The 27575-nt window shown below is 35.8% G+C and overlaps 1 protein-coding gene across 3 annotated transcripts in view; it reads left to right on the forward strand.

Moving 5' to 3' along the window:
• The first annotated feature begins 1685 nt into the window (after positions 1-1685).
• Positions 1686-27575, forward strand: part of LOC100799377 (cleavage stimulation factor subunit 77) — a 28086-nt gene continuing 2196 nt past the window's right edge. The window contains exons 1-21 of one of the 3 annotated variants that reach the window (XM_041013013.1): positions 1686-2229; positions 2313-2378; positions 2453-2515; positions 2651-2760; positions 3590-3690; positions 5726-5787; positions 5882-6022; positions 6150-6278; positions 7758-7804; positions 8598-8661; positions 9181-9301; positions 15750-15808; positions 16144-16212; positions 16647-16787; positions 17292-17356; positions 20162-20258; positions 22586-22645; positions 23221-23367; positions 24991-25057; positions 25137-25232; positions 27172-27258. In XM_041013013.1, the coding sequence (XP_040868947.1) occupies positions 2227-2229; positions 2313-2378; positions 2453-2515; positions 2651-2760; positions 3590-3690; positions 5726-5787; positions 5882-6022; positions 6150-6278; positions 7758-7804; positions 8598-8661; positions 9181-9301; positions 15750-15808; positions 16144-16212; positions 16647-16787; positions 17292-17356; positions 20162-20258; positions 22586-22645; positions 23221-23367; positions 24991-25057; positions 25137-25232; positions 27172-27258 (1795 nt within the window). In that variant the 5' untranslated portion in view covers positions 1686-2226. Of the gene's footprint in view, positions 2230-2312; positions 2379-2446; positions 2516-2650; positions 2761-3589; positions 3691-5725; positions 5788-5881; positions 6023-6149; positions 6279-7757; positions 7805-8597; positions 8662-9180; positions 9302-15749; positions 15809-16143; positions 16213-16646; positions 16788-17291; positions 17357-20161; positions 20259-22585; positions 22646-23220; positions 23368-24990; positions 25058-25136; positions 25233-27171; positions 27259-27575 lie in introns of all 3 variants that reach the window. The other 2 variants (XM_041013014.1, XM_006603989.4) reach the window with 2 other exon arrangements.

Genomic DNA, 27575 nt, shown 5'->3' on the forward strand with positions numbered 1-27575 from the left:
TTTCTTCTTCGTCCATCTTAGTAGGAATACGAGTGGGACGACCCTTCGTAGGCAGCCGTGACGTGAGAACACGGTGAGTGTTTAGCCGCCTGCTATTCACCACAATCACACTTTTGAGATTGTAACATTACTCTAAAACTTCCAAGTGATCAGGGTGTTTGAAGTGGGAATTGAGTCTATATCATAATAAAAGTGTGATTGTGTTTGTCGAATTCATTTACAATGTGTGTATTAGATTCTTGTTGACCGTTATTCATTGCATCAGAGACCACTTAAGAATACTGTGAGCCGGAGTTGACATCGGCAAATGTCTTGTGTTTTTTTAACATGGAATTAACAGACTCAGACAAATTGGTAGTCATATGTCCCAACGTTTCCCCTCGTCGAAGCATTGTACCCAATTTTGTTTGGATAATTGATCAAACGATTCACCTGCATTTGGCTTATCGCATGGATATTCCCAAGATGTAACTAAAAAAATATCAACAACACATAAATTTAACTATAAAATTCCATACAATGTAACTAAAAAATTATACTCTAATTTTATCCAATTTTTTTATTTTTCTTTATCTATATATTTTTCTTTTAAAAAAATAAAAAACAAAATTATAAAATTTAATTTAATAAATAAGTAATTTTAAAACCAATTAAAAAATTTATATAATATAATATTTATATTTTATAATATTTTAAATAAAAAACAAAAAGGAGAGAGTGTATTCACCTTCATTTGAGTCTTTGGCCATATTCATTTAGAAAATGGTGTGAATCAAAACACAAAATATAAAATAGTGTAAATTGGAAATTAGATTGAAAAGTAGTGTACATCGGAAAAAAAAAACAAAAGAAAGATGATATATTCAAGGAAAAAAACCTCAATTTGACATATATCAATTTTTGGTTTTGTTAGTTTACTCTCTCGTGTTGGGTGATTAAAACATATATATAATCAATGATTTAAAAATTAATAAGTATTGATAGCACAAATATTGTTTGAATAATAATAATAATAATAATAATAATAATAATAATAATAATAATAATAATAATAATAATAATAATAATAATAATAGTATTTAAATTTCAATGTTAAAAGGTTCCAAAGTTAATTATTACTTAAATTTGTAACAGTTAAGTAGTGAATAAAATTTAGAATTGATTTTTTTATTAAAAACCGGAATTAAATTTGTAACAGTGAATTGTTTATTTAATTTGAAGTACCTTAACTGTTGGTTATTCAAACCATACTTGATGTGTTATGTAAAATCTCAAGACAAAGAGACAATTACATAAATAATAAATTTGTGTATTCTATCATCATCATTTTTCAATATCTGTCACCAGAAAAAAATGTACGTGATTATTTTTTTCAATACTAATTATTTTTTTCATATATTTGTTTACTAGTAATGACTACTTGCTGCACTTTTCAACGAACATATTCTTGCAAAGTTGTAACAATGTTGTTAAGAAGTATTTCTCGTGTCAGAGCAAATTTTATATATTTGTTATTCTTTTGCTCAATATATAATATATCTTCTGCATCGATCATGAAAACACATGGTAAAAGTGTGATTTTAGCAATTATGGGAGACTCTCAACATTTATCAAGTAAGATATTTAAAAAAAAAAGTTATTGTTTTCAATTTTACATTAAATCATATTTTATTATGATAACGGTTCTTTTTTTATCTTTCCCCATTTACCCCCTTATTTTCTTTCGCCGATCTTCCTCATTCCCCTTTTCCGTGGTGATGATATGACGAGCATCACTGCTTCTGATGTTTGTGTTCTCCGCCCTCGCACAATCTCCGGCGTCGTCTCCTGAGGCCGTTGCTCCGTCATGAGCTCTCTGCTGTCTGCATCTTCCCATAACACCTTGCCGCGCCCAGAAGCCCCCCAACGCCGCGATAATGAGAGCACCGTTGTAGGAAACCTCGCTCGTGGTTGTTTGCAGCGGCGTTGTGGTCGTAGGAATCCGTCAGTCTCGTTAGTCAAGCTATAAAGTGCCCCCAATAATACTGTTCTTCTCAATTCCCTTCACTATTCCAATCGAAAGGATCTTCAATTAATCCTTGTTTTCTCCTAAAGCAAAACACTTGCTTCTTCTTCTTCATCTTCCTCTTCTTTTACCGTTTTCAAATTCAGCCACGTGAAAAGTGAAAACGTAACTGTCTCTGTGTATAAAAATTCGATCTTTTTATTTTCTTTCTAACCTCCAACATGGTACGCACACTCACTCCTTGCTCCTGTGTTGTTGATGTGTATAAAAATTAGATCTTTTTATTAATTTAATTTAATTTTATCAGGACAAACCCAGTGGAGGTGACAAGTATAATGTTGAAACCGCGGAAATCTTGGCAAACGAGGCTCAGGTTCGGACCCACTTCCCAAGTTCAGATTTTTTGGATACTCTTTTGCTCATTCGTGTTGTTTCTGTGTTGCTCAGCATTTGCCCGTCGCGGAGGCCACACCCATATACGAGCAGCTTCTGCTATTGTTTCCAACTGCAGTGAGTGTTCTTGTTGAGTGCTTTGGTTGGTTGTTATTGGAAGAAATGTGTGATTTTGATTGTGTTTCGTGATTGAAATCATGTTGCTTCTTCTGCTATGGGTCTGATTTTTTGTTGGTGCTTGTTCGTGTTTAGGCCAAGTTTTGGAGGCAATATGTGGAGGCACATATGGCTGCAAATAATGATGATGCTACAAAACAGATTTTTAGTCGGTGCTTGTTGAATTGTCTTCAGATTCCTCTATGGTATATTGTTTGCATTATCTTGTTTATGGCATTGGCTGGTGTATTGTTAGTTGTTACTTATTTTTATATACTGTCTCTTTTGAATGTGTTGTTTCAAATGTTATGATCTTATGGGAAAACCCTCTTTTTTTCTTTTTTGGTTCTTTCGATGAATTATGTGCAGAGTGGCATGGGATTAAACTATCTTATGAGTAATTCAAGCCTATGGCACTAAGAAATAGTTACTTTCCTTTTGGTTGGTCAGCAAGTAGGATGGCTTTGAAGATTTAACATTGAATTTTCAGCTGGGGGTAGGGAAGGGGAAGTTTCTGGGAAGAGAATGGGCTACAAGCTCACTGCTTGTCGTGTAGCTGTATTTCTGTTCGATCAACCAAAATGAGTAAACTTATTTTCAGTTGGGAATCTTTAAGGTTTAATTTGTTTGCTTACTTTAGGGGACCTGTCCAAACCTTTATTCATAGATAACAACAGAACTGCGCTATGTTTATTTGAATGTGTAAGAGTGTATATGAGTAACTAACTCAGTTTAGTTTACTACTGTAGTTAGTTAACCGTTGGCTTTAGTCACTTTTCAGTTACAACTGAATCTCAACAGTATAAGTACTGTTATTTTTAGAGATCTCAGTGCCTTTTGTTACTCATATACGATAGAAAAGTGATTAAAGCTAACTGTTAACTTACTACAGTAGTAAACTAAACTGAGTTACTCATATACACTCTTACAAAATGGATGAAGTCAAGTAACCTGCTTATTTGGTCTGTCTTGTGGTACATGCAAATGATGTTTTTGGTTCAATCTTTCATTCTGTTTCCTATCTCTGGTTTATAGGCGGTGTTACATTCGTTTTATTAGAAAGGTAAATGACAAGAAGGGCATGGAGGGTCAAGAAGAGACAAGAAAAGCTTTTGATTTTATGCTTAACTATGTTGGTAAGTTGTTTTCTGTTGTCTTGTTTGCATTTTCTTAGTTCTCATTGGATTCAAGTAGCACCTATTTAGGAGAAGATGATGAAAACTTACATAAGATGATTTGGTCGTGTTTGAATAAAGCAATAGAGACTTTGGTGAAAAGAAGATTGATTAGAGGCCCTAGTGGGAATTGGAATAGTGGATAAAAAAATAGGCCAATTGGGTGAGGTAGAGAAATGACAAAAAAATTATGAGACACCAATAAAAGTATATTGCTTTCAGTGGTTTTACTGGAAACATGCTTTTGTATTTAGGAAGGGATTGTAGGTGCTGGACATTTGTAATATTTTATAGGGGACTAGCTCGGTTCCTTGTAACAACTAACAACCAAAGGAACCAGCTGTCTACCTAATCCTCATGTACTTTTAGTAGCACTGGTACTCCTCATATATATAAATATATCTATTTTTGCTGAGCAAAAAAAAAAAATAAAAATGAAGCTTGTTAGATATAAAACCATTTGTCTTTCTTTATCTAATAGTTTAGGCTGTTAGGATAGTTGGTTCCTAAGTTGATATTAGAGCTTCTATGGCCATGTGGTCTAGAGTTCAATCCTTGCTGCTCCCTTTCTTCTAAATAAAAGTTTCAGCACATGGTAGGGTCAGCGTATGCATTGTCCATTCTTCAAGGCCAAAGAGGTCTTGTGTGACATGGTATCAGAGCTTCTATGCTGTGTGGTCTAGAGTTAATGCATGTTTACCTCCATTCTTCTTAATATATGTAGATTTCAGCATAGGTTTGGGCTGTTGATTGTCAGCACATCATGCCCAAGTGGCTCTTGTGTGTGGAGTGGTAGATATAATAAAACCATTTATGTGTCTTAAACCAACCACATATGCTTTTGGGATAATTGGCAAGTATCTGTACAAATACATTGCATAGATATTTATGAATACAGGAAACTGTGAAAATATAAATTTAAAAAATATTTAATGAGAGATTGTTTTACTAGTGAAATATTATTTTTATTATGATTTGCAAATTTCTCATTATATTTAATGTTGATTGAAGAAATTTGAGTATTAGTTAAAATAAATAAGGAAACTAAAAATATTTTTTGATTGAATAGACAATTAAGGCAAAAAAAAAATACTGATTTGATATATAAACTCATAAGACACTTGCTATTCACTCTCAAAATGAAGACACATGACTACATGAGAAGAATGGCACATAAAAAGGTTATCTGGTTTTCAAGAATGGGGTCTCAAATATAGGAGATTAGGAGTTGGTTGGTTCAAGTCAGAGCCTAATGGCAATGACTAATCATGTAGCGTATCCCAGCTTGTCAGAAAAGGATTTGTTGCTGTTTGTGAATGTACAATGTGTTGATAAAAAATGTCTGTGGCTTTTGTCTTTCTACTGAGTGGGAACACTATTTGGAATCCTATTTATTGGAGAGTTCAATGTAAAAGAGAATATGAATTTTAAGAGATAGATTAAGTAAAACTGGTCTGATTTAGGCATGGGGCTATTGGGGAATTGCATAAGTTTTTAATTTTACTAGCCATAGATAAAATCTCTTGGCAATTTGAATGTTTCACGTGAAGAAGCTGATTATTCTTTGGGTCAGGGTAATTGTATAATTTTTCTTAATAACATCTTATGTTATTTGAATATTTGTTTAAGTTATCCATCATTTAGTAGATCTATTCACTATTAATTTTAAATTCTTTAGACTAGTTCAAGGCAACTTTTTTAATATAAATAGTTGTGTGTCCCAGTTAATGCTTAAGCATCTGAAATTCTGAATTAATTTCACTTAAGTTTGTACATCTCAACAGCCTTTGGCTAGCATACATTCCCCCCCTGCCCCCCCCCACACTAATTTGTTTTGTGAGAATTCACAATTAATGCCCTTTCTATTGATATTACCATTTGAAGTTATTCAGAAATTAGGAAGGAAAGCAGAGGATGTCTGTTATATGCAAATATGGATGAACGTATCTATGCATTATATATATCTTGACACTTATCTCTAATGACGTGCTAACAGGAGCAGACATTGCATCTGGCCCTGTGTGGATGGAGTACATAGCCTTTCTAAAGTCATTGCCGGTTTGTTTGGCTAATATTTCATGTTCTGTGTCCTTGGTGCATAATTTGGTATAGTTTTTCATATTTTGAGGTCAAATTCAATGATCTATCACAGGCTATAAATGCTCAAGAAGAATCACACCGGATGACTACAATGAGGAAAGTCTATCAGAAGGCTATTGTTACTCCCACTCATCACATTGAACAACTTTGGAAGGACTATGAAAATTTTGAAAATTCTGTTAGCCGTCAGTTGGTAAGATATTGATTTTGATTTGTTGCTTGCTCTGTTAATTTGTATTTATTAGTATGTAGTTGTTCTTTGTTGGTATTAGATTAGAATATTTTAAAGGCATGCAATTTGACGATAAGGTGTTCTGCAGGCTAAAGGACTAATATCTGAATATCAACCCAAATATAATAGCGCTAGGGCAGTTTACCGGGAGAGGAAGAAGTATGTTGATGAAATTGATTGGAATATGCTTGCTGTACCACCAACTGGATCCTACAAGGCAAGTTTCTTTTTCTTATCAGTAATAATTTTGCAGAATAATTTTCCATACTAAAATATGAAACTATGGATCTCTAAAAGATGTAATTTGGGTGATGAAAGTATTGGAAAGGCAGCGCTACTTTTTGAAATGTTGATCAAATGACAACTGGATGTTCTTTTTATCTTCTGTTCGTGCTGATATTGGTTTCATGGTCCTGTATGTAATAGTTGGTTATGTCTGGAAATAAAGCTTGATGTAAATTTTGATATTTAGTTGACTGTTTATTTAGTCTTTTTTTTTTTTTTGAGAAGTTGCTGGTGACACAGATCAATCTGTATGCTTGATGTAAATGGAATGAACACTTTTATATTCTTCCACATCTGCCATTTGAGATGACAAAATATTCTATATGGAGCTTTATGCAATTATGCTTTAATTACTTCTCACGAGTACCAAGTGCATTTTGTTAAAAAACATTTGTTTTGGTTTTGTTTTGCTATCATATAGCTAATTTGGATAAACTTATCAATAAGCACTTACAACTGAAGAAAACAAAATAAACCAAGGAGGTAAAATGATTGAAACTTCTCCGACAAAATTAACTCATGCACCTCGACTTTTTCAAAGGCTTCCTCATCTAATATCGGTTTAAATTGAGGTGCATAAGTTGATTTTAACTTCGGGAGAAGTTAGATTCATTTTTTTTCTTTTCCTATTATAGGAGTATATCTACTCGATTTAGTCTGTTAGTTTCTTAAGCTACTGTGTATAGGCTTAACTAGGTTTTCTGTACTTTCATAATTAGTTAACTAACTGACTAGAGTCAGTTGACAATTACAACTGTAACTGCTCATGTAAGCTGAGGTGTAATTGATTCTCATTTGGGCTGAACATCATAATCTTTCACCACATTTCTGTTAGTGTTTTTCTCTCTCCTGAGATTTGTTTATGGTATCATAGAGCTTCATTTCGATCCTCGTTTCTTCTTTCATGGCTTCCGCTTCCATCCCTCCTCCCCCTCCTCCGCCAGTGAACGGTGGAACTCCGCTTGGTTCTGTGGTGGTTGCCAGTGCCAAAAAATTTTCGCGATCAAGCATGATATTTAAAAGCATAATTGTTCAAAATCTTATGCTATACTTTTTAAAAAGCTTTTATCCCAACATGCTCCAACTATCTCAAAATCTTTCTCTGTTAGGTAAAGGAGCATTGATGATTTTATACTTTTTTTTTTATCTCTAACATGCACCCTCACATAAGAAAGCCCTTTGGACTAGAATTGTGTACAATGTATAGACCCATTGTGTGCTGAAATTCAATTTTGTTTCAATGGGGGTGTTAAGGATAGAATTCTAGACCACTTGGTTATAAAGTCTCTAAGATCATGCCATGTACAAACTATCCTAAAACCTTAAGGTGTTAAGTGATGTTACATACGATTTTATGCTTCTTATATGCCTAAAATCAGGGTAAGTTTTATTTCTTAGTTACTTGTGACAGGAAGAAATGCAGTGGATGGCATGGAAGAGACTTTTATCTTTTGAAAAGTAAGAAGCATTTGTCCTTTTGTTCCTTTTCAGCAACTTGCTTGTGTTATATGTGCATTTTCACTAATAAGTTTGTCTATTAGATCTTTGCTGCTTGATATTTATTCAAACTACAGCTTGAAAGGGTAATAGGGAAAATTGAGAAAAGGAAAACAGCAACTCAAGAACTTCCCCTTTGAAAAACCAGTTTTGAAATTATTCATTTGAGTGTATTTATCAACTGTCTGGAATGTTGTGTCATAGATCTATTCTCCCAAAAGCTTAAGCTGTTATGATGTATCAATGTTGTTTGTCTCTCTCAAGTCTCAATACAGCTGTTCACACCAGAGCCTTTGGGCTTAAAGTGAGGACAATGCACACAGACTCACTTTATCTGTGCTTAAATTTAATATATTTACAAAGAATGGGGAGACAAGGATTGAACTCTTGACTACTTGGACATAAAAGCTCTAGTATCATGCTGAACACCGAAAACCTTAATTTGTTTAGTGGGGCTTCAAGAATGGTTTTTAACTTAATCACGTGTTTCATTTTTATTCTCTTAATCAAAAGTTCTAGGTGAAATTGTTATAAAATAAAAAATGTAAAACCATTCTTGAGACTCCATTTATGATTTAACTCATTAACTGCTTAAGCTTCTCGGAGGGTTCGACTTTGACCAAACTTATCATTTTGAAATGACTGTTAGATGGATGTAGTGCCTCTGGTCATCATGCCTTTGTATCCTCTTCTTGATTTATGCTATCATGTTTAGTGAGTATTTTCTATTTAATTTATTCATTTTGTATTTCAGAGGAAATCCACAGAGAATAGATACTGCATCCTCCAACAAACGAATTATATTTACTTATGAGCAGGTACTAGGAAATATATTTTATTGGTTTTTAATTTTTTATTCCTTTAATATTATCAATTTTCATTAATGTGGAGAAAACCTAGTTTGTTTTAAATTACATTGGCTTGTCATAACTAAAAGATGTGCTAGATTAGTGAAGAAAACCATTAAGGATTATTGTGTCATGAGACATAATTTTCATTGAATTGAACTGATAGGTAGTAATTTCATCTGTACTAATAATAAAGGGAATACCCCTATTTGGTGTCCACATTTCATTGGACAGTTTTACCCTTAAACTACTTATTGAACTTTCAAATTTTTCTTCTAACCTACAGTAATTTCCCACTACTATATTTAACTTCTGTTTTTTTTTTTTAAATTTATTATTTATAAAATTTAGAGTTTCCCTAGTCTAAAGAAAAATATTTCTCGTTTAGATGTGGAAACAATAAACATCATTAACCATGCTTTTAATTTTTGATAATATTATTTGTTCTATTGTTTATGGAATATCTTACTGTGTTGTACTGGTATTCAGTGTCTGATGCATATGTACCATTATCCTGATATATGGTATGACTATGCTACATGGCATGCCAAAGGTGGTTTGATAGATTCTGCAATCAAAGTATTTCAAAGGGCTCTGAAGGCTCTCCCTGGTTTGTAGCATTTTCTATCTCTAGTTCTGCTGAATTTTTAGATATTGTTGTTAGTGACTGCATATCCTTTTGTATTCACAGCATTTATTTTTGATTTTTTCCTATTGGACTACAGTAATTTCTATATTGTGATACACTTATGATAAGAAATTTGTCATCTGTAGTATGAATTTCTATGGTTACCTAGAGTATGGCATTCAAAGCTCTTTTTCTAATGGATATCCTTTGATTCTGAACACTTCTTGTGTTAACTTATCTTGATCTCCGGTGTACTTTTTTTTTATCAGCAAAGATAATTTAGATATATATATATATATATATAGAGAGAGAGAGAGAGAGAGAGTACCAGAGGTACTAAAGTTACATGTTTGGGATTGTCTAGACAATTGGTTCCTAAGATCAGACTTGAAACAGTCTAGATAGGAACCAAAAGCTACTTACAGTGTAGTCTATATGCTACTTAGATCCTATATCTGCTACCCTCTCCTGATTACAAAAAACCTTCTCTTAGGTTACTCGACCATTGATTAAAATGCATTACAAAATCTTTCTCCATGTTTCTAAACCATGTCCAAACTAAGAAGATTGCATCATCCATCAGTTTGTTACCATTGAAGGTATCATTTGAGAAAACTATCTTGTTCCTGTGCTGCCAGATAGTCCATGTTAATGTTATCCACCAGCACTTCCATCTGTTAGCCCTTTCCATCATCCAGCCCGTGTGCATGTTGAAGGAAATGCTGTCTCGGATTTTGCGGGGAAGCACCTGAGATGTTTATCCAAGACAAAGATTCCCACCATATAGGGAGGGTTTTGCTGCAGTTGAAAAATAGATGAGCTGTGTCCTCCTCCTTGTTCCTGCAGAATGGGCATAGTAAATCATTGATCTCTACATGTCTCCTTCGCAGGTTTAATTTTGTTGGCAGTCGATCTCTAATTAGTCTCCATGCAAAAAAAGATGTTTTACTTGGAATCTTTAATTTTCATAATTCCTCAAAAACTCCATCCTGATTCTCATCTATTGATTCCCCCAACAACAGATTATATGCACTTTGTGCTGAGTATTGGCCAGTTGGATCTGCTTTCCACACCCAGTTATCTCTTCTATGTGGCTGGATTAGGCTACCTGCTATATCCCCCAAGAAGCTGTCAGCCATGTCGATTTCATTGTCAAACTAGGATCTCCTCCATATGAAGTTCCACTCCCAACCTACATCTGTGTGACTCCCTATGTGCTGAATTAGCTGTTTTTGCTGGCAGGAAATGTGATATAGCTTAGGATATTTTGTTATTAGTGGAGCATCATTAGCAATTCCATTTTGAAAGACATTGCCCTGTTGCGATTGGTGGAACACCGCCTTTAGGTCCTGCCACCATAAAGATTCATTGTTGCCTCTTGTTACGTCATCCATGCACCTCCAGCCACCATATTTTGAATCCAATATTCTGGCCCATAGTTCCCCTTGGTGCTGAAATAGATCCGATCTCCATCTTCCAAGCAGTGCTAGATTGAAGGTGTTGATGTCCTTTATGCCTAGTCCCCCTTTTTCTTTTGGGAGACACATTGTATCCCACTTAATTCATGCAATCTTCTTTTGCTCGATTCCCCCTCCCTATAAAAATCGGCATTGCATACTCACCAGCTTATCCACTACTCTATTGGGAACCTTGAAAAATGAGAAGAAATAAATAGGAATAGATGTTAAGACTGATTGTATAAGGGTCACTCTTCCCCCAAAAGAAATGTGTCTTTGTTTTCATTTTGCTAACTTTCTCTCACACTTGTTGATGATAGGATCCCACAACTCACAACGCCTTGGGTTTGCCCCAATTGGTATGCCCAAGTAGACGAACAGGATGGATAACAAGTTAAAATTAAGGTATTTTGCAGCATTCTTCCAATGTTCGGGCTTTCTAATTGCCCCAAAACAGCTTTTTGCTTAATTAATTTTGAGGCCTGATACGAGTTCAAAACTCCTCAAAATGTCTTTGATTGCCTTGACGTTTTCCATTGATGCCTCACCGAAAAATATTGTGTCGTCAGCATATTGTAAGATGCTGACTTCCACATTGTTTGTTCCCACTAAGAATCCCCTGAATATATTCTTCTGCACTGCTTCTCTCATCAATCCGTTTAAAGCTTCAGCAACAATATTAAACAAAAGGGGCGCTAGTGGATCCCCTTGTCTGAGTCCTCTTTGTGGGATGAATTCAGACGAGGGGCTTCCATTCACCAATACTGAAATAGAAGCAGACCTGAGGCATCCCACCATCCACTGAATCCACTTGGGGCAGAAGCCTAGCCGCCGCATCATGTATATCAAAAAGTCCCACGAGACTGAATCATATTCCTTTTTGTAGTCTACTTTGAACACCATGCATGGCTTTTAGTACCTTTTTCCTTCCTCAACCGCTTCATTCGCTATGATCACGCTGTGCAACAAATGTTTGCCCCCTATGAAAGCAGACTGTCTTTCATCTATTATGGCTGGTAGCACCTTCTTCAATCTTTTTGCTAATATCTTAGCCACAATCTTGTACATACAACCTATTAGCGAAATAGGTCTGTATTCATTAAGATTTTGTGGATCAATCACCTTAGGGATTAGAGCAATAAAAGATGCGTTACACCCCTTTGGAAAAATTTCATTGACATAGAATTCATCCAAAAACCGAATAACATCGGGTTTAATTACTTGCCAGAACTCGTTAATGAACTTAAAATTTAGCCCATCTGGACAAGGACTTTTCTCACTTCCACAGTCCCATATAGCCCTCTTTATTTCATCCTCATGGAAGCGCCCCATCAATATATCATTTTGTTGCTGTCCAATGCTCTGAAATCTGATCCCATCCAGCTTTGGTCTACATTGCTCAGATTCTTGAAATCATTACAAGAAAAACAAACGAATTGCCTCTTTCACTCTTCTCGGTTCATCAACCCAGGATCCATCAATCATCACTCCTTTCAAAGAATTATTTCTACGATTCGAATGCATCAACAGGTGGAAATAACGTGAGTTGTAATCCCCTTCTTTAATCCGTCTTGACCTCACCTTCTGCCTCAGTAAAGACTCATGTGATTGGGCAACTATCCATAAATCCCCTCCTGTAGCTTTTTCCGGATCAGCAATTCTTGGGGAGATAGCTGCCTGTCAATTGTATATGCTTCCAACTTGTTTAAATCAGCCTCAATATTTCGTAACTTCTTGAAGGTGTCTCCAAAGTACTCCTTGTTCCATACCTTCAACCTCCCCTTGAGTCGTTTTATCTTCTCTTTAAGCACAACCCCCCCCCCCCCCCCCCATCCCCTTTGCTGATTGTTTGCCCAACATTCCTGAACAATTTTCCTGAATGACCTATCTTGAAGCCAACAATCGAGGATCTTGAAAGGTTTGGGTCCCCAGTCGACATGTTTAGATTTGAGCAGAAAGGGGCAGTGATCCGAGAAGTTCCTATCCAAAATGAATTGTGTACTTTCAGGCCATTTAGTGAACCAGTCAGCAGATACAAAAATTTTGTCTAGCTTACTCTTGGCTGACCCATTCGGTCTGAACCAAGTAAATTTTCTCCCCACGCTTGGCACTTCTTCTACCTCCAAATCCGCAATCCATTCATTAAACTCCTTGATATTCCTGTCATCCACCCCCCTCTGACAAGCACCCAGTCTTTCTGATGGAGTTCTGATATTGTTGAAATCTCCCAATATGCACCATAGACCTCCAGGGTTTGAATTTTTCATCTGCCTAACAGTGTCCCATAAAGCTCTCTTGTTATGAATATCGCATGGTGAATAAATGCTGACTATATGAACTTTCTGTGCCTCCTGAATCCACACCCCTTCTAACAAAATGAAACCACTGCCACTGACCTTCCTTTCCATTTTGAAATTTTTCTCACTCCATATACATAAAAGACCCCCTGCTGTATTGGATGCAGGTTGCATTTTCCAGCTGACTTCAGAGTTCCCCCACAGTGCTTGACACATCGTCTTCTCAATTTGCTCCATCTTAGTCTCCTGAATGCATAACAAGTCTATTTGCTCTTTCTTAACCATTCTCCTAATTGCTACCCATTTCACCCCCTCCCTAGCCCTCTGACATTGTATGTTATGATATTCATGGGATAATAGTCCTATTTCCCAATCTCTCTGCCTCTTTCCTGTCACGTTTCTCCATGGCCCTTATCCTATCAATGATTTTGTCACGTTCTGTCCCACATGTTACCCCCATTTCTTTTGTCATATTCCATTGAGATGTTGCTTCTTTCAGCTAGTCATTATTGACTCTATTACTGACTGGTGTTACTTCCTCACTTTCATTTTGCATTGATGTAACTGCCATCTAGTCATTGCTACCATTTTTGTCTCTTCTAACTTTCTCCAGATCCGCGTTGTGCTGTTGTTGACCGTTTGTGGTTTGTTTTGTAACTATGGCAGGCCACTTATCATTTGCACTACCCTGGTCCAATTGCTTTTTGCACCTCCTGTTTCGTGAGTACACTTGCCATGCGCATATTGTTCCCCCTTTATTATTTTGTGGGTGGAAAGTTTCTGTTGTGGTGCTTCAGTATGGGTGTGAATAGTAAGGCCCAATAACTTTGTGAACCCCCCATCAGCCTTCTGTGGGTCACGTGATTCTTTATCATTTAAAATTTGTGACCTTGACATCTTGTGGCTACTTTCAAAGTCAACACTTCCACTTTCGTGAAAGCACTGCTCCCTCCCTGTCGTGTTGAGGTGCCTGTCATGTTGTTTCTTTTCGATCCTGCGTGCTTCCTCTTCTCGGGGACTGTCTTCTACCGGCTTCCTGGGACACGCCAACTGTTCTTCCTTATTTCCTCCCATGCTTTCTACTCTGCACCCTTTCTGATTGGGGCAGTGTGCCCACATACCACGGTTTTTACACTGGTCTTTCCAGATTGTTGGACCACTGGGTATTAGCATGTTCCCCTGGATTGAGAGGCCGGCGTTCGGATTGCAGCTGGTCCTTCTCGGTTCATCTTCATTTTCCGGCGCGCCTTCCACCTTCGATACCAGAGTTCCGATATCGCTTTCCTCGGACTCGATTTCCTCCAATGACCCAAAGACACTCTTGAGTCGGCAGTTGCATTTTCCAGTACTAGTCCCATTTTCTTCCGCTATATGGACTCTGTAAACCTCCCCGCCGATGTATACGTTTACTGTTTGTTGGATTGTGGGCTGCCATGGAGTTTTGATGAGCACCCTTGCCTTGTCCATCAACGTCGTCGTCCACCTCCACCATGTTCCCTATCGTTGCCACAATCTTCTAGATTTGCGCCATGTCCCACGCTATTAACGGGATACCCCAACATTGAACCCAGACCAACCTGTATCTTGTTCGCAGCTTCGGATTCCATTTCTCCAGCAAATGAAACAGGGAGGATCCGTTCATGGTTTCCTGCTTGGTCATCTGTTCTACTCTGGCATCAGTGAGGCCAAGTAACAGTACCATATCATCCCCTAGGTACTTCGGCACAATGTCGACTCCTTCATCCCACGAAAGTTCGTCTTCAACTCTGTCAAACATCGCCAAGTTCTTCAATCATCCCACCCAAGCATCGCTGAACCATTTCTTCTCGTCCATCGGGATATCTAGCTGGACCGATGAGTGTGATCCTTCGTGTACGTGAAACGCGTCCTCGTGTGTCCACCTTTGCCCGGAATTTCTGGTGTTTGTTGCCACCACCCTCGCGTACGATACCGGAGTTATCCTATGCTGTTGTGGTTGCCTTTGTCGATCTGCTTCCGTTTCGTGTTTCTCATTTTACCCCTGTACTTTGTCTTCTGCTATGTGTTCTATGTTTCTTGTCATCTCTCTCCCGTATTTTGGAATGTTGACATACAGCTTTAGTCCTCCAACTATGATATTATCCAGCTGTCATTCTAAACTGCGCACATCGGTCACCCCTTTAAACCGCGTGAAACCGTATCTCCTACCACTCTTGTTTCTCTGTTTGGAGATGAAAATCTCCCTCACATCCCCCACTTTTTGAACTGGTACCATATATCCTTTTTAGTTGCATCTTCTGGGAATCTTGTAAAATAGAAGGATGAGATGTCAGTCTTATCCCTCCAATTTGCCCAATTAGAGTGGATGATGTTGTCCATCCCTGACCCCGGCGTAGTTGCGACGGGGATCCTCTCTCGGCCACACTCTGCCTCTCTCTCTAACCCTCCCTCTATTCCTTACGCTAACCCACTTACTGTTTCTCTCTCTCTCTCACTGTTTCTCTCTCTACTCATCCTCTCTCTTGACTTGTAAGTAATTTACCATTAATGCTTTATACTTTATCTCAATTAATGCTGATATGTTTCCCTTGGGTAACATGTATTGTAGCTCTTAATTATGCATTAACATGTCTTAGTTGACTCTATTATGCTTATTTTTGTCTCTCATCTCTTTGTTGCCATTTCATTTGTGAACAGATTCAGAAATGCTACGATATGCTTATGCAGAGCTAGAGGAATCTCGTGGAGCAATTCAGGTATGACAGGTTGCACAAATGTTTTGCAAAAGGTGACAGTGATTAATGTCATTGAGTATTATTAGAGTGTATGCATAATTGAAAAGATTAAGAATCATTAAACATAGTTTACTTCTTTATACTGTTCTTGTAAATGCAAAATGTATTTATTTATTATTTTACATTTCATGTTTTTAAATATCAAGGATGAATGCTCTCACTCAATTAATTCACAAAACCTCCGTGAAATATTTTCTGGTTCTCAAGTATAAGCTTCAATTTCTTTTCCTTTTTTGTTTTACTTGGTTTTTAAATCTTTAACCATATTTATTCCTTGTTTTCTTGTTTTATGTCAGGCTGCAAAGAAAATATACGAAAGTGTTATGGGAGATGGTGACAGTGCTACCACACTTTCTCATATTCAAGTACATGAAATAGTTTGCTAATGCTTTTAGTGCTGAATGGTGTGTGTGTGTGATTTCAGCTTAAAACCAATTGGCTACAAGTGAAGTTGTCCAACATATATATATATATATATATATATATACAGCTGCATGGCATTTTTACAAAATTAAAAGTTTTGCTTGTTCAAATTCTTGGTCTGATTCTCTGAATGTTTATAGTTGTCCATACTCCATATATTTTCTCTTTTGTTTTTTCTGGTGGATTCTACACAAATACCTTTTATCCTCATTAGATGTTCATTCATAGAAGTCGTGTGTAGAAACATAAATTTTGTATTTTTCTCTCTTTTTTCCTTAACTTCTTTTATTGATAATGTTAAAGGGTTTGTGCAGTTCATTTTGATGCTTGTTTGATAGATTTTCTTGCAAAAAATGTGACATCTGTTTCACTACAGTTCATTCGTTTTCTAAGAAGAACTGAAGGTGTTGAAGCTGCTAGGAAGTACTTTCTGGATGCTCGCAAGTCCCCAAGCTGTACATATCATGTTTATGTTGCTTATGCTACAATGGCATTTTGTCTTGACAAGGATCCAAAGGTTCCTATTATTTCCTCTTTTTGTGTGTGTGTGTATGTATGTGTATTTTAGTCAGGTAGTGGGATTATTTATTTCTATAAAATCATATGTTTTTTGATAATTGATAATAAATTATTCTGCTGGATGTATACCTGGAAATTTTTTGATGTTTGGAATGGTTTTATATCTATGTATATGGAAGTGCATGTGTTTGTAGGTATGTATAAATTTAGGTAACTCAGAGCCTTTTGTTGTTATTGTGATTGGGACTCTGAATGAAGTAATTATCTTACAATAAGGAAACAATGCCAAGGATTGTCTTTCTTGCTCATTCTATCCTTTATGAGATTTAATAAAATAACATTGATATCCTTGGAGTTTTATATGTTAAAGTTTTTCACTTCTAGCTAGTATGACTCAATACTTTAAGAATAACAATAATTTTTACTTCTAGTTCTAGCTAATATGACTCAATACTTTATGAATAACAATAAATACGATTGCTTTATTGGATTATCCATGCAGATGGCTCATAATGTTTTTGAAGCAGGACTAAAACGCTTTATGCACGAGCCTGTTTATATTCTCGAGTGAGTTCTACCTTCATCCTAACTCTTATAACTCTTGTGTTGTGCTGCTTTGCTCTCTTGATGTACACCTTTATTTATTTGATACTCTGTCCTTTTTTTTTGTTACAGAAATTAGAAATAAAATAATCTGGGTTTTCTATCTTTCTTTTTTGTGGATGCATCTCAAACACGCTCCATTTTACTATATGTAGTCCTACATAATGGATAAAAATCATAAGTTGTAGGTATGAAGTGTAATTGTGGAAGCTCACTGTCTCTATTGTTATGTACACAATCCAGAGATTCCACTGCAATTTCTCTCTGTTGAAGTTATAACCCAACCAGAGAGAAGTGTTATCAAATAGAAGCAATAGTGGTGCTATTATGCTGTAGCCTCATGGATTCCATTTGGTCTTCTGTCGTGTCGTGTTGTCTGTGACAATGGCTATTGTGGCCACTGTGCTTCTTGTGTTTGTGGCCTGGCTCGTGGGTAATGCAGGCATAGGTCAAGTCTTACTTGACATTATAAAGTTTTTGGAATGGGTCGGGTCTTACTCAATGTTGTCAAACTCGAGGATGGGAAGGGGGTAAAAGATTGTAACTCGTGGATTTCTTAGACTTTAGAATGTGAGTTTAGGCCTAACTCAACCCCAAAAGATAGCTCAAGGGGTGAGGGTTGCCTCTCATTTATATACTCTAACTTGACTTTATCTTTAGTAGATGTGGGACTTGGGTTTTTCCCAATACACCCTCTCACGTCCAACATTTCTTGGGCTTGGTACGTAGATAACATGATGGGTGACCCTTTGAATTAATCTTGAATATGCTCTAATACCATCTTTAGAATGTGAGTTTAGGCCTAACTCAACCCCAAAAGCTAGATCAAGGGGTGAGCATTGTCCCTCACTTATATACTCTAACTTGGCTTTTTCTTTAGCTGATGTAGCACTTGGGTTTTTCCCAATAGAATCGTAATTGAAGGAGTTATGTGTATATGAAAAATTATATCTATACACATTTCTGCTAGGGGCCACAATAGAATATAAAAGTGGGAGGCAACCCTCATCCTATGAGCTAGCTTTTGGGGTTGCGTTAAGCCTAAACCCACATTTTAAGATGGTATCAGAGCCTATCCTAGATCCATTAAACGGGCTACCCACCATGTCATCCACGCACCAAGTCCAATATAGTGTTGGATGTGTGGGGGTGTGTTGAGAAAAACTCAAGTCCCACATCGGCTAGAGATAAGACCACAATAGAATATATAAGTGGGAGACAATCCTCACTCTATGAGCTAGCTTTTGGAGTTAGGCCCAAACTCACATTCTAAGAATATACATAAAAAATAACAGACAAGAAAAATAACTCAACTCGTAATAAATCATAAAGATTAAGATATATTACATAACACAACTCAAAATAGGTTCATAAGTCATAACTCAGCAATTTCAGAAAGCACAGAACAAGCCAAGCACCTGTCAGCAGTCAGCCAAGCACTACCATGCAGAGAACATACAACAACCCAAGAGCACCCCCCTTACACCAACCCTAGCCATCCCCAGCCATACAAGAGCCCAACAACACCAAAAGTACAACCCGAGCAAAAGCCCAATACCTACGTAGCTCTCAGCCAAGCAAGAAGCCAACAACCAAGAATCCAACACGCAGCCTTCAGCCAAGCAAGAAGTGTTGTGCAACAAGTGTCGCACAGTAAAACACAGTGTCAGAGCAGACAATGACTGGGCAGAGAGGATGAGAGCCCAATAATGATTAGGTCTATGACTAGTTTCAATAAGTAATTGTGCTTTATGTTCTCATCATTATATCAAGAAATGAGAGCTGTAATATCCATCGACCTAATAAAAGCAAGTTCCAACTTTCTTAAAACAACCAATATTTTGAAGACAACTCAGGGATCTTGGTGAAATCGGGGAATGTTGCTCGAAAAAGAGAGCTGGAAAACACATCAGCCTTAGAAGGTTCAAAGCAAGTTCTTACTTTCTTAAAACCAAGATTTTGAAGCTTTAGAATCAATTGTGGAGACTCCATAGGGGGATTGAGAATAAAAGAAAAGCAGAAATGGAATCTGCAGGCGAAAAGAGCCAAAAACAGTCAAACAGCGAAATCTCTGGCGGCAGCGGTGATGGTGGCTGATTACATGGTCAGACTCGCTGGAGGGAGATGAGCACCATGGCGGTAGTGGGTGCACCTAGATTTCACCGGAGAGGAGGACAAATGTGAAAAAGATTAAAAGAGATGATTGGAGAAGGTGGCGGCACGTGGCGCTCTGATGGCGCTAGAGAAAAAGCTGGGCTTGACTGGCAAGGAGGAGACGAATCCAGTGGTGCTAGCTGTGACAACTTCTGCTCAGCGGAATATGGTTCACCGGATAAGAGCACTCGCTGGAAAACAGAAAGAGTTTTCCGGAAGAAGGGCAATGAGTGGAATGGTCCACTAGAAATTGGAAGAAGAATGATAGAAGAAAGGTAGTGAGCAAAAGGGCTCATCGGGGACCCGGTTTTTTCTTATTCCCTCAACCTAGCTCTAGATACCATGTAAAATTAGAGAAAATATTGAGGAATAATAGAGTGAAAATTGTGTGTTAGAGTACACTACAGATGTGAGTTTATATAGGCTTACAGCATTAATTACACATAAATACATGATATTTGGTTTCCTGTGAATCAGGGATTATATGCCTACAAACTGCATTTATTATAATATCATTTAGAATATCTTTCAGATTCTCAAGACTATTTATGGTAATTCTTTTCCTGTCAAAAAGAGTACTGATTAACAGTTAAGAATATTTTTATGATATTTCAGATATGCTGATTTCTTGATACGTCTGAATGATGACCAAAATATACGTGCTTTATTTGAGAGGGCATTAAGTTCACTTCCACCAGAGGAATCAGTTGAGGTAGGCCTAACTTCCTATTTCCTTGTTCTTTTAAAAGAATTTCCTAGAGCCTTAATAGTTAATAAAATCAAGGTTATGCTTTATTTGTTAGATCAGGCCCATGATGCAAGATTTTAGCTCTTTTTCAAACAATATTTTAAACTAAATATGTGCACCAATACATACTTGGACATAATAAAAACCCTTCCTTATACAAGACTAGATACTCAACTCATGTTTATATTGCTTACTGTAGAAACAAATAACACAAGAAAGGAGGTTGAATTGTGTTTTTAGAAATTTTAAACTTTACTTTGGTCAAAAACATGTTTATCGTCTGATAGATTTTACTAAAAACAAGAGAGATCTTTGGAGAAATGCTCTGTCAGACGATGGAAAAATAATTTTCTTAACAAATATAAGAACTAAAAACAAATTAAAACCCTTTTGTTAGTCAACACAAATAAAAGCAGTAAAGAATAACACAAGAAGTTATATCCTGAGACTACGTCTAGTTCTTGGCAACTCACCAAGTTTTCACTAACTTATCAAAAGTCACAAGTATTCTTCACTGTCACTTCTGGCTCTTACAAAAAGCAAGCTCTACCCCAAGCTTGACTTAACTAAGTATTCTTTGTCCTACCAAGCCACTGTTGATTCTAAACAAACCAATAAGATTTGTTGAAAGTTTGTACAATGACTAATATGAAATCGTCTTACAGAGGATATCTCTCAACACTTTAGTCTTTTCTCCCAAGGTATACAAGGTGTTTTGGGAGCTTAGTATCGATACAAAGATTTACAGAAAACTTTACAAGAAAGAATGTTTTCACGCAAGTTGATTCAAATCTTGTTTCTTCAAAGCTTCTTCTATTTATAGCTTTCATCTTCAAGTATTCATTGTCTCAATGAGTGAATTCTTCACTTTGTTCTTCATGCAAAGTCCATGTTGATAGGTTGACGTGTCTTATACTTAGCAGGAAAGTCACTTCTTCCATCATAGCAGGTCTGCACCAACAAAATGCACCTTTTGATGAAGATAAACACTTTCAGACTATGGACTTCGTTTATTCTTCATAGGACTTTGACAAATCTTAAGAGAATGTTTTCTGCAAGAAAAAATCTCAGACACAGAATATTAAATGAAGGTCTTAAATGCACTTCTTAATGTTACGCCAGATCGTCTTATATGTATGTATCGTCTGAAAAATCAGACGCAGAAATACATACCATGATCTAATAGTACATCAAACACAACTTTTATCATTTGTATGTATTTATATCTAATCAAAATAATTAGGATTTTTGATTTGTCTTTAAATCATAAATGTCTTTTGACTTAACACTTACATTTAATAGCTGTTTGAATTGATGTTATCAAAATGGAGATCTTAGTTAGGATAGGGAGTGAGTGGTAGATCTAAGTAGCAAAATTGTAACACACCGTAAGATTTTAACGAAAACAAAAACTTATACTTAAACATATACAACAACAACAACAACAAAGCCTTATCTCACTAGGTGAGGTTGGCTACATGGATCACATGACGTCATTCGACACGGTTAAAAATCAAAGTTTCAAAAATATTATTAAGTCTCATATCTCCCTTTATGATTTCATCCAACATCTTTTTCTGTCTCCCTCTTCTCCTTTTTCCCGGGTAAAAATCATGCAATCTACTCTTTTAACTGGTGCCTCTTGTGACTTTCTTTGTACATGCTCAAACCACCATAACCGATTTTCTGTCATCGTTTCCTCAATGGGTGGTACACTAATCTTCTCTCATATAGCGTCATTCTGTATTCTATCTTTTCTTGTATGATCACACATTTATCTTAACATTTTCATTTCTGCCACTCCCACTTTTCTCTCATCTTGTCCCTTTAAACCCAACATTCACTACCATATAGTATAGCAGAAAATATAGCTGAACAATAAAACTTACCTTTGAGTTCGGTAGGCACATTGCGATTACAAATAGCCCCTGATTTGCTGATGAAAAAAAACAAATAACCCCCGATGCTTTTCTCCATTTAAGTCATCTCGCTTGTATCCTATGTGTGACATCGTCATTAATTTCACCACCAAATTTTTCCATTTTTGTTTTGGAGAGGAAATCTCCCTCAAGAAATCCATGAGCTGAAACCCAAAGAGAGGCTGAAAAAACAAACCAATGAATATTACAGTACATTCTTAGAGTGAAATGCATAATGATTTCCCCATAGTATTCAGCTTGTTTGATTCTGTGTTAATTTTACTTGTAGTTTCTGTACATATTCAATTGGAGAATGTTTAGAGGTTATTGTTTGCTGATATTCAATTTACTTGTAACTATTCTTATTTGTAGGTCTGGAAAAAGTTCACCAAGTTTGAGCAAACTTATGGGGATCTTGCTAGCATGCTGAAGGTAGTAGCTTCAAATTTGTTTCTATACAGCATTCATCTTGCTATCTCTGGTTGTTACTTTAGTGTCATGTTCATGATTAGGCTTTTCAAATTGTTACTTCCTCGTGACTCCTAATCATTTGACAAAAAAGCCTTGAAGCAAAATATTGGGATAAGATGATTTGTAGACTTTGTTGCCTGTTTATGGATGGATTAGCAATTAGTTTACATTGATGGAATAGGTCTTTGGTCAAACATCTCACTGTTGGGCTGTTGCATTATGATTGCATTAGTAAAGGGCTGGAGATCATTTGAAAGAATAAAATTCACTTTTTTCTATTTTTTTCCAATGAATGCTCTATAACTGGAACTAACGAAAACTCTTTGCCATTCTGCAACAATATATACTGTTTTTCAACAACAATATCTAGAAATAATGGTGGCAAGAGAATGATATTAAAATAATGTTTGATCATAATATGTATTTTCTAAAATAATTTTTGAAGTGTAATCTTGTAGTTGCTTATAACTGTAGAATGGACCAAACGTGGAAAGGAAGTAATCTACTTGATCATGTATCCTTGTAAAATTATATAGGTTGAGCAAAGAAGGAAAGAAGCACTTTCTGGAGCTGAAGATGGAACAGCATTAGAGAGTTCTCTGCAAGACATTGTATCACGGTACAGTTTCATGGATCTGTGGCCGTGCTCCTCTAATGATCTTGATCATTTAGCTCGGCAACAGGTACTAGTCAATTGTATTTTTCTTAATGAGATGAATACCATATTGCTTGTGGTCAAGAACCAACTCTACCAAAAGCTTAAGATGTTAGGCTGAGATTGATGAATGGTTTTACATCTAATATGGCTCATCGAGCAAGGGCCTTTTGTGCTTTAAGGGTAGACAATACATATGCCTACCACTGTGTTGAAATTCAACTTTAATTTAGAAGAATAATGGTAAGCAAGAATTGAACTCTTGACAACTTGGTCATAGAGGCTTGGATACCATGTCAAGAACTGATTGTCCCAAAAGCTGAAGCTGTTAAGTGAAAACTAATGATTTTTTTTTTTTCTAGCACTTGTCACTAGTTGTGTCTTTTTACCTTTGGTCTTTCTGTCCTTCAGCATTTAGAAACTCATTTCATATTTGAAATAACTTCTCCCAAGTCAGGGAAGGCAAACATTTGTGGCATTATCAGAAACAATGCTCTTTATTTGCTAATCCATGGGAACGATCTGGAAGAAGTTTATAAGTATTGCTTTTTACAGATTCAAATGAAAATTTTAGACTAAAGCATTTGAACAGGAAAAGGAAAGTTTAGTGTTTGAATGTTTGGCAGCAGTGAGTTTGATAAAATGTAAAGAGACCCATTCTTTTGTAACATGCTAGTTTCTGATGGGTTCACATCTTAGGCTTCTTGCACCAGATTGGAAAATCCAATCCTAATGTTATCAGTATTCTGAAACTGGGACTGGCATTTTAAGCAAAGTGCTTCAATCCTATATGAAAATGAGTGTGTGAAACTTCTATTTTTAAAGAATTGAACACAGCAATGAAACAGCCAAATAGAGGGAGTATAGAATAAGTGGAAATGTGAAACCCCTATTTCGGAAGAATGTATAAAAATAGAACATAAAGAATAATCAAATATTGTGTGTTCAGTAGTGCTCCTTCAATTCCATTTAATATTTTATGCTTATCTAACTTAATTTCTTTTATGTGAAATGGTGAAATAAAAGTACAAAAAGAAAAAATAACATACAAAAGTGTTTACTTTGTATCATGATGTGAAATCAAACCGTTCATCCATGCAACACATGATTCAAGGTCCTCTCCAATTCGTCGCATGGTATAAATCATTGGCCAGGCTACCCCAATCATATCGAATTGCGCAATTTGGAGAGCAAATCATAAGATTCAAATAACTATGATGATTGTCATTAAATCACACCTTTACCATTTTCCTTTACTAGTTTTTTAACTTTATTTTAAAAAATACCTGTTGCACAAATTCTTTCTATCATATTTTATGAATAAGGAAGTTTTTTGATAGGCTGTAATTCGTTGAAAGTGCCCCCATGCAATTATTATATTTAGATTCCCAGAATTAGGCTGTCTCTCCTGATTTCTTCTGTGTTTGTTGTAAATATCATAGATATTTAGGAGGTAAAAAATTATCTCTAAATATCTTTAGATATTTGTTTCCCTTTTTCCCTATTATTGTTATTTCCTTATTTCCCTTTTATGCATAGTCATTTACCCTATGAAAGGGAGATTTGTGATGCACAAAGTAAACAATGAAGATACAGTCCATTTTCAACTGTGTTCTATACAGTAATTAAATTTTCATTTCTACCTCTTCAGTGGCTTGCCAAAAATATCAATAAGAAAGTGGAGAAGTCTATTTTGCCTAATGGAACGACTCTTTTAGGTACCAATATTATATTCATTCTAATGCTTAGTTTCTCAATATTACTTATTATGTGGTGAATGCTTCAATGTTAGTGCAGATAAGACATCTATGGCAAGCATTTCAACTATGCCATCAAAAATTGTTTATCCTGATACTTCAAAGATGGTGATATATGATCCAAAGCATACTCCTGGTACATAGCCCATCCTTTTAAAAATTGTTTGTGTTGCAATTCATGATTGACAACTATATCTTGATTACTGTAGAAGATATGGCTTAGGAATCTTTTCTTTTAATTCTTTATTGGGAGGCTTCTTTTGGTTTTTGGTGATTTTTTTTTTTGGTAAAAAGTGAAATCTCAGGTAGATGCGGTAAACCAAAAGAACATCTTGGGTCAACTTGGACACAATCACTTCTCACAGCTTTCATGATTTGAACCCGTGTCCTCTAGGTCTCAAGGCAATAACCTCCATTGCACTGAGACTCACTTTCATATATGTCCTCTATATTAGTTAAACATAATTAGAAAATTATTTATATCTTTTAATACGAATAAAAAAATAGTGAATATCATGCATCCGGTTTATAGTTATTGATGTGGGGCAAATAATGGCAATAGAGAAAAAGGGGAAAGAGAGGAGAACTCTGGGAAGAGAAGAGTGAAGATTATGGAGTAGTATTATATTGGAAAGTTAAGTGAATATCATTGAAACTGGGGTGACTATGGAAACGCTCCTGATTTTGATCTCCTACGACCTATGTAAGAAATGATGATTCCATTAGAATATTAACATTTCATGTTAGAATAGATAGTCAACTGTATTTATGTTGATTAAATTATAATAATTTAGACAGTTGCTAATTATTAGGTTAGAGATTAGGGTGTTAATTACACTGATTGTAAATCAATCCATAAATGTCTGAAGACATGTGGTCTAACACATTTTCTCTCAACTCTTTCAAAAGATGACTAGTGTCTGACAGAGATTTTTTTTTTTTTTGCTCGGCAAAAGTATATATTTGTATTAATTGAGTACCAGAGAAACAAAGTTTACAATTAAGGGTGCCAAACACAAGGTTCCGATATCAGACTTGAAGTAGTCTAGATAGGAACCAGTGCTTGGAAATCTATATAACAGATTTTGTGCAATTACTGTAATGTATAATCCTCTCCTCTAACAAATAAAACCTAATCTGAGATTGCTCGACCAATGGTTATAACTTGACCTTAAGTCCTTCTCGAAGTTACCAAAATTGTAACTTGTTACTTAAATAAAAATTGGTAATTTGTTATGGCTGAAGTGGAAATAAATAATGGTTCATTCACTGATGTTAATGAAGGTTGGAAAATCTGAGACGTGGCATCAATTCCACTTGGAGTAGTGTGGTACTTGCCCTTCCAAATGAATCCTTTGTAAATAGTCTGATAAGGTTTGAACCATAGTTATCACTTACCAGGAATGGATAGGGGTATGGTTTGCAGTTTATTATTTACTGCAATAATATTTCGAGACCTCTATGGGGAATTTGGTGCATGGCACACAGTACTGGAAATCTGCTATGCAGCATGCATAGTTATTGAGAGAATCTAGCTACTATGGTTTGAACTTGTATGTTCAGAATAAATTCAATTTAGCAAGTGTGACCTGGATTATTTAGAAAAATGTTATTTATATAACAATCTGTACAACAATTTTTATGAGAGAAAGGAAGAGAATGAGAGAGGAGAGAGAAAAGTATGAGATGTAATTAATGATGTGATTGTGAAGGAGAGATATAGAGAAAAAAGTATTGTATAAATTGTATGAATAGCACAACTCAATTATTTAATATTCATAATTTTACAACTTCTACCATTTTACTATTTATGTGTATGTTGCATATGTAGTTATTGGTATTTAGAACAATAATGCATGAAGAAAATGCATTAAAAAACATGTCTTTCAGCATCCAATTATTGCCAATATAGTTTCATACAAGAAGGTTTAGGGAAGGAATTATTATCTCCTGTTTTTAATTTAAATTATTTCATTTTCCTCATTGAACAATATGAAAAATGATAGTTTTTTTAATATTCCTACATGCAATTCAACTGGAGTGAAGACCTTGTCTAATCCAATTGCTGGTGGCAGGTGCTGGAACAAATGCATTTGATGAAATTCTGAAAGCTACACCACCTGCTTTGGTATCATTTTTGGCAAATCTACCTGCAGTTGAAGGTAATTTCCAAATTTCTGTTGACTATGATTTCTTATCCATTATACTGTTACATTTTTTCAACAATTTTTTATATACAATCCGTAAACGTTTTGAAATGCCAACTAGAGTGAGTTTCACTTGTTAACTAGTCAATACAAGGAGGTAGCTTATGTTAATTCTCCTTTTTTCTTCTTTGTTCCTTCTTTGGTTCTTTCATTTCTTCTTTCTTCTTTAGTGTCTGCTTCCCTAAAGATATTGTTATTGCCAAGTTTAAGCAGTGCATTTCTGAAATTAGTTCAACCATTGAACTTTTCTGTTAGACCAGTGTCTGAGTTTC

This window comes from Glycine max, chromosome 19, assembly GCF_000004515.6.
Source record: "Glycine max cultivar Williams 82 chromosome 19, Glycine_max_v4.0, whole genome shotgun sequence".
NCBI lineage: Eukaryota > Viridiplantae > Streptophyta > Magnoliopsida > Fabales > Fabaceae > Glycine > Glycine max.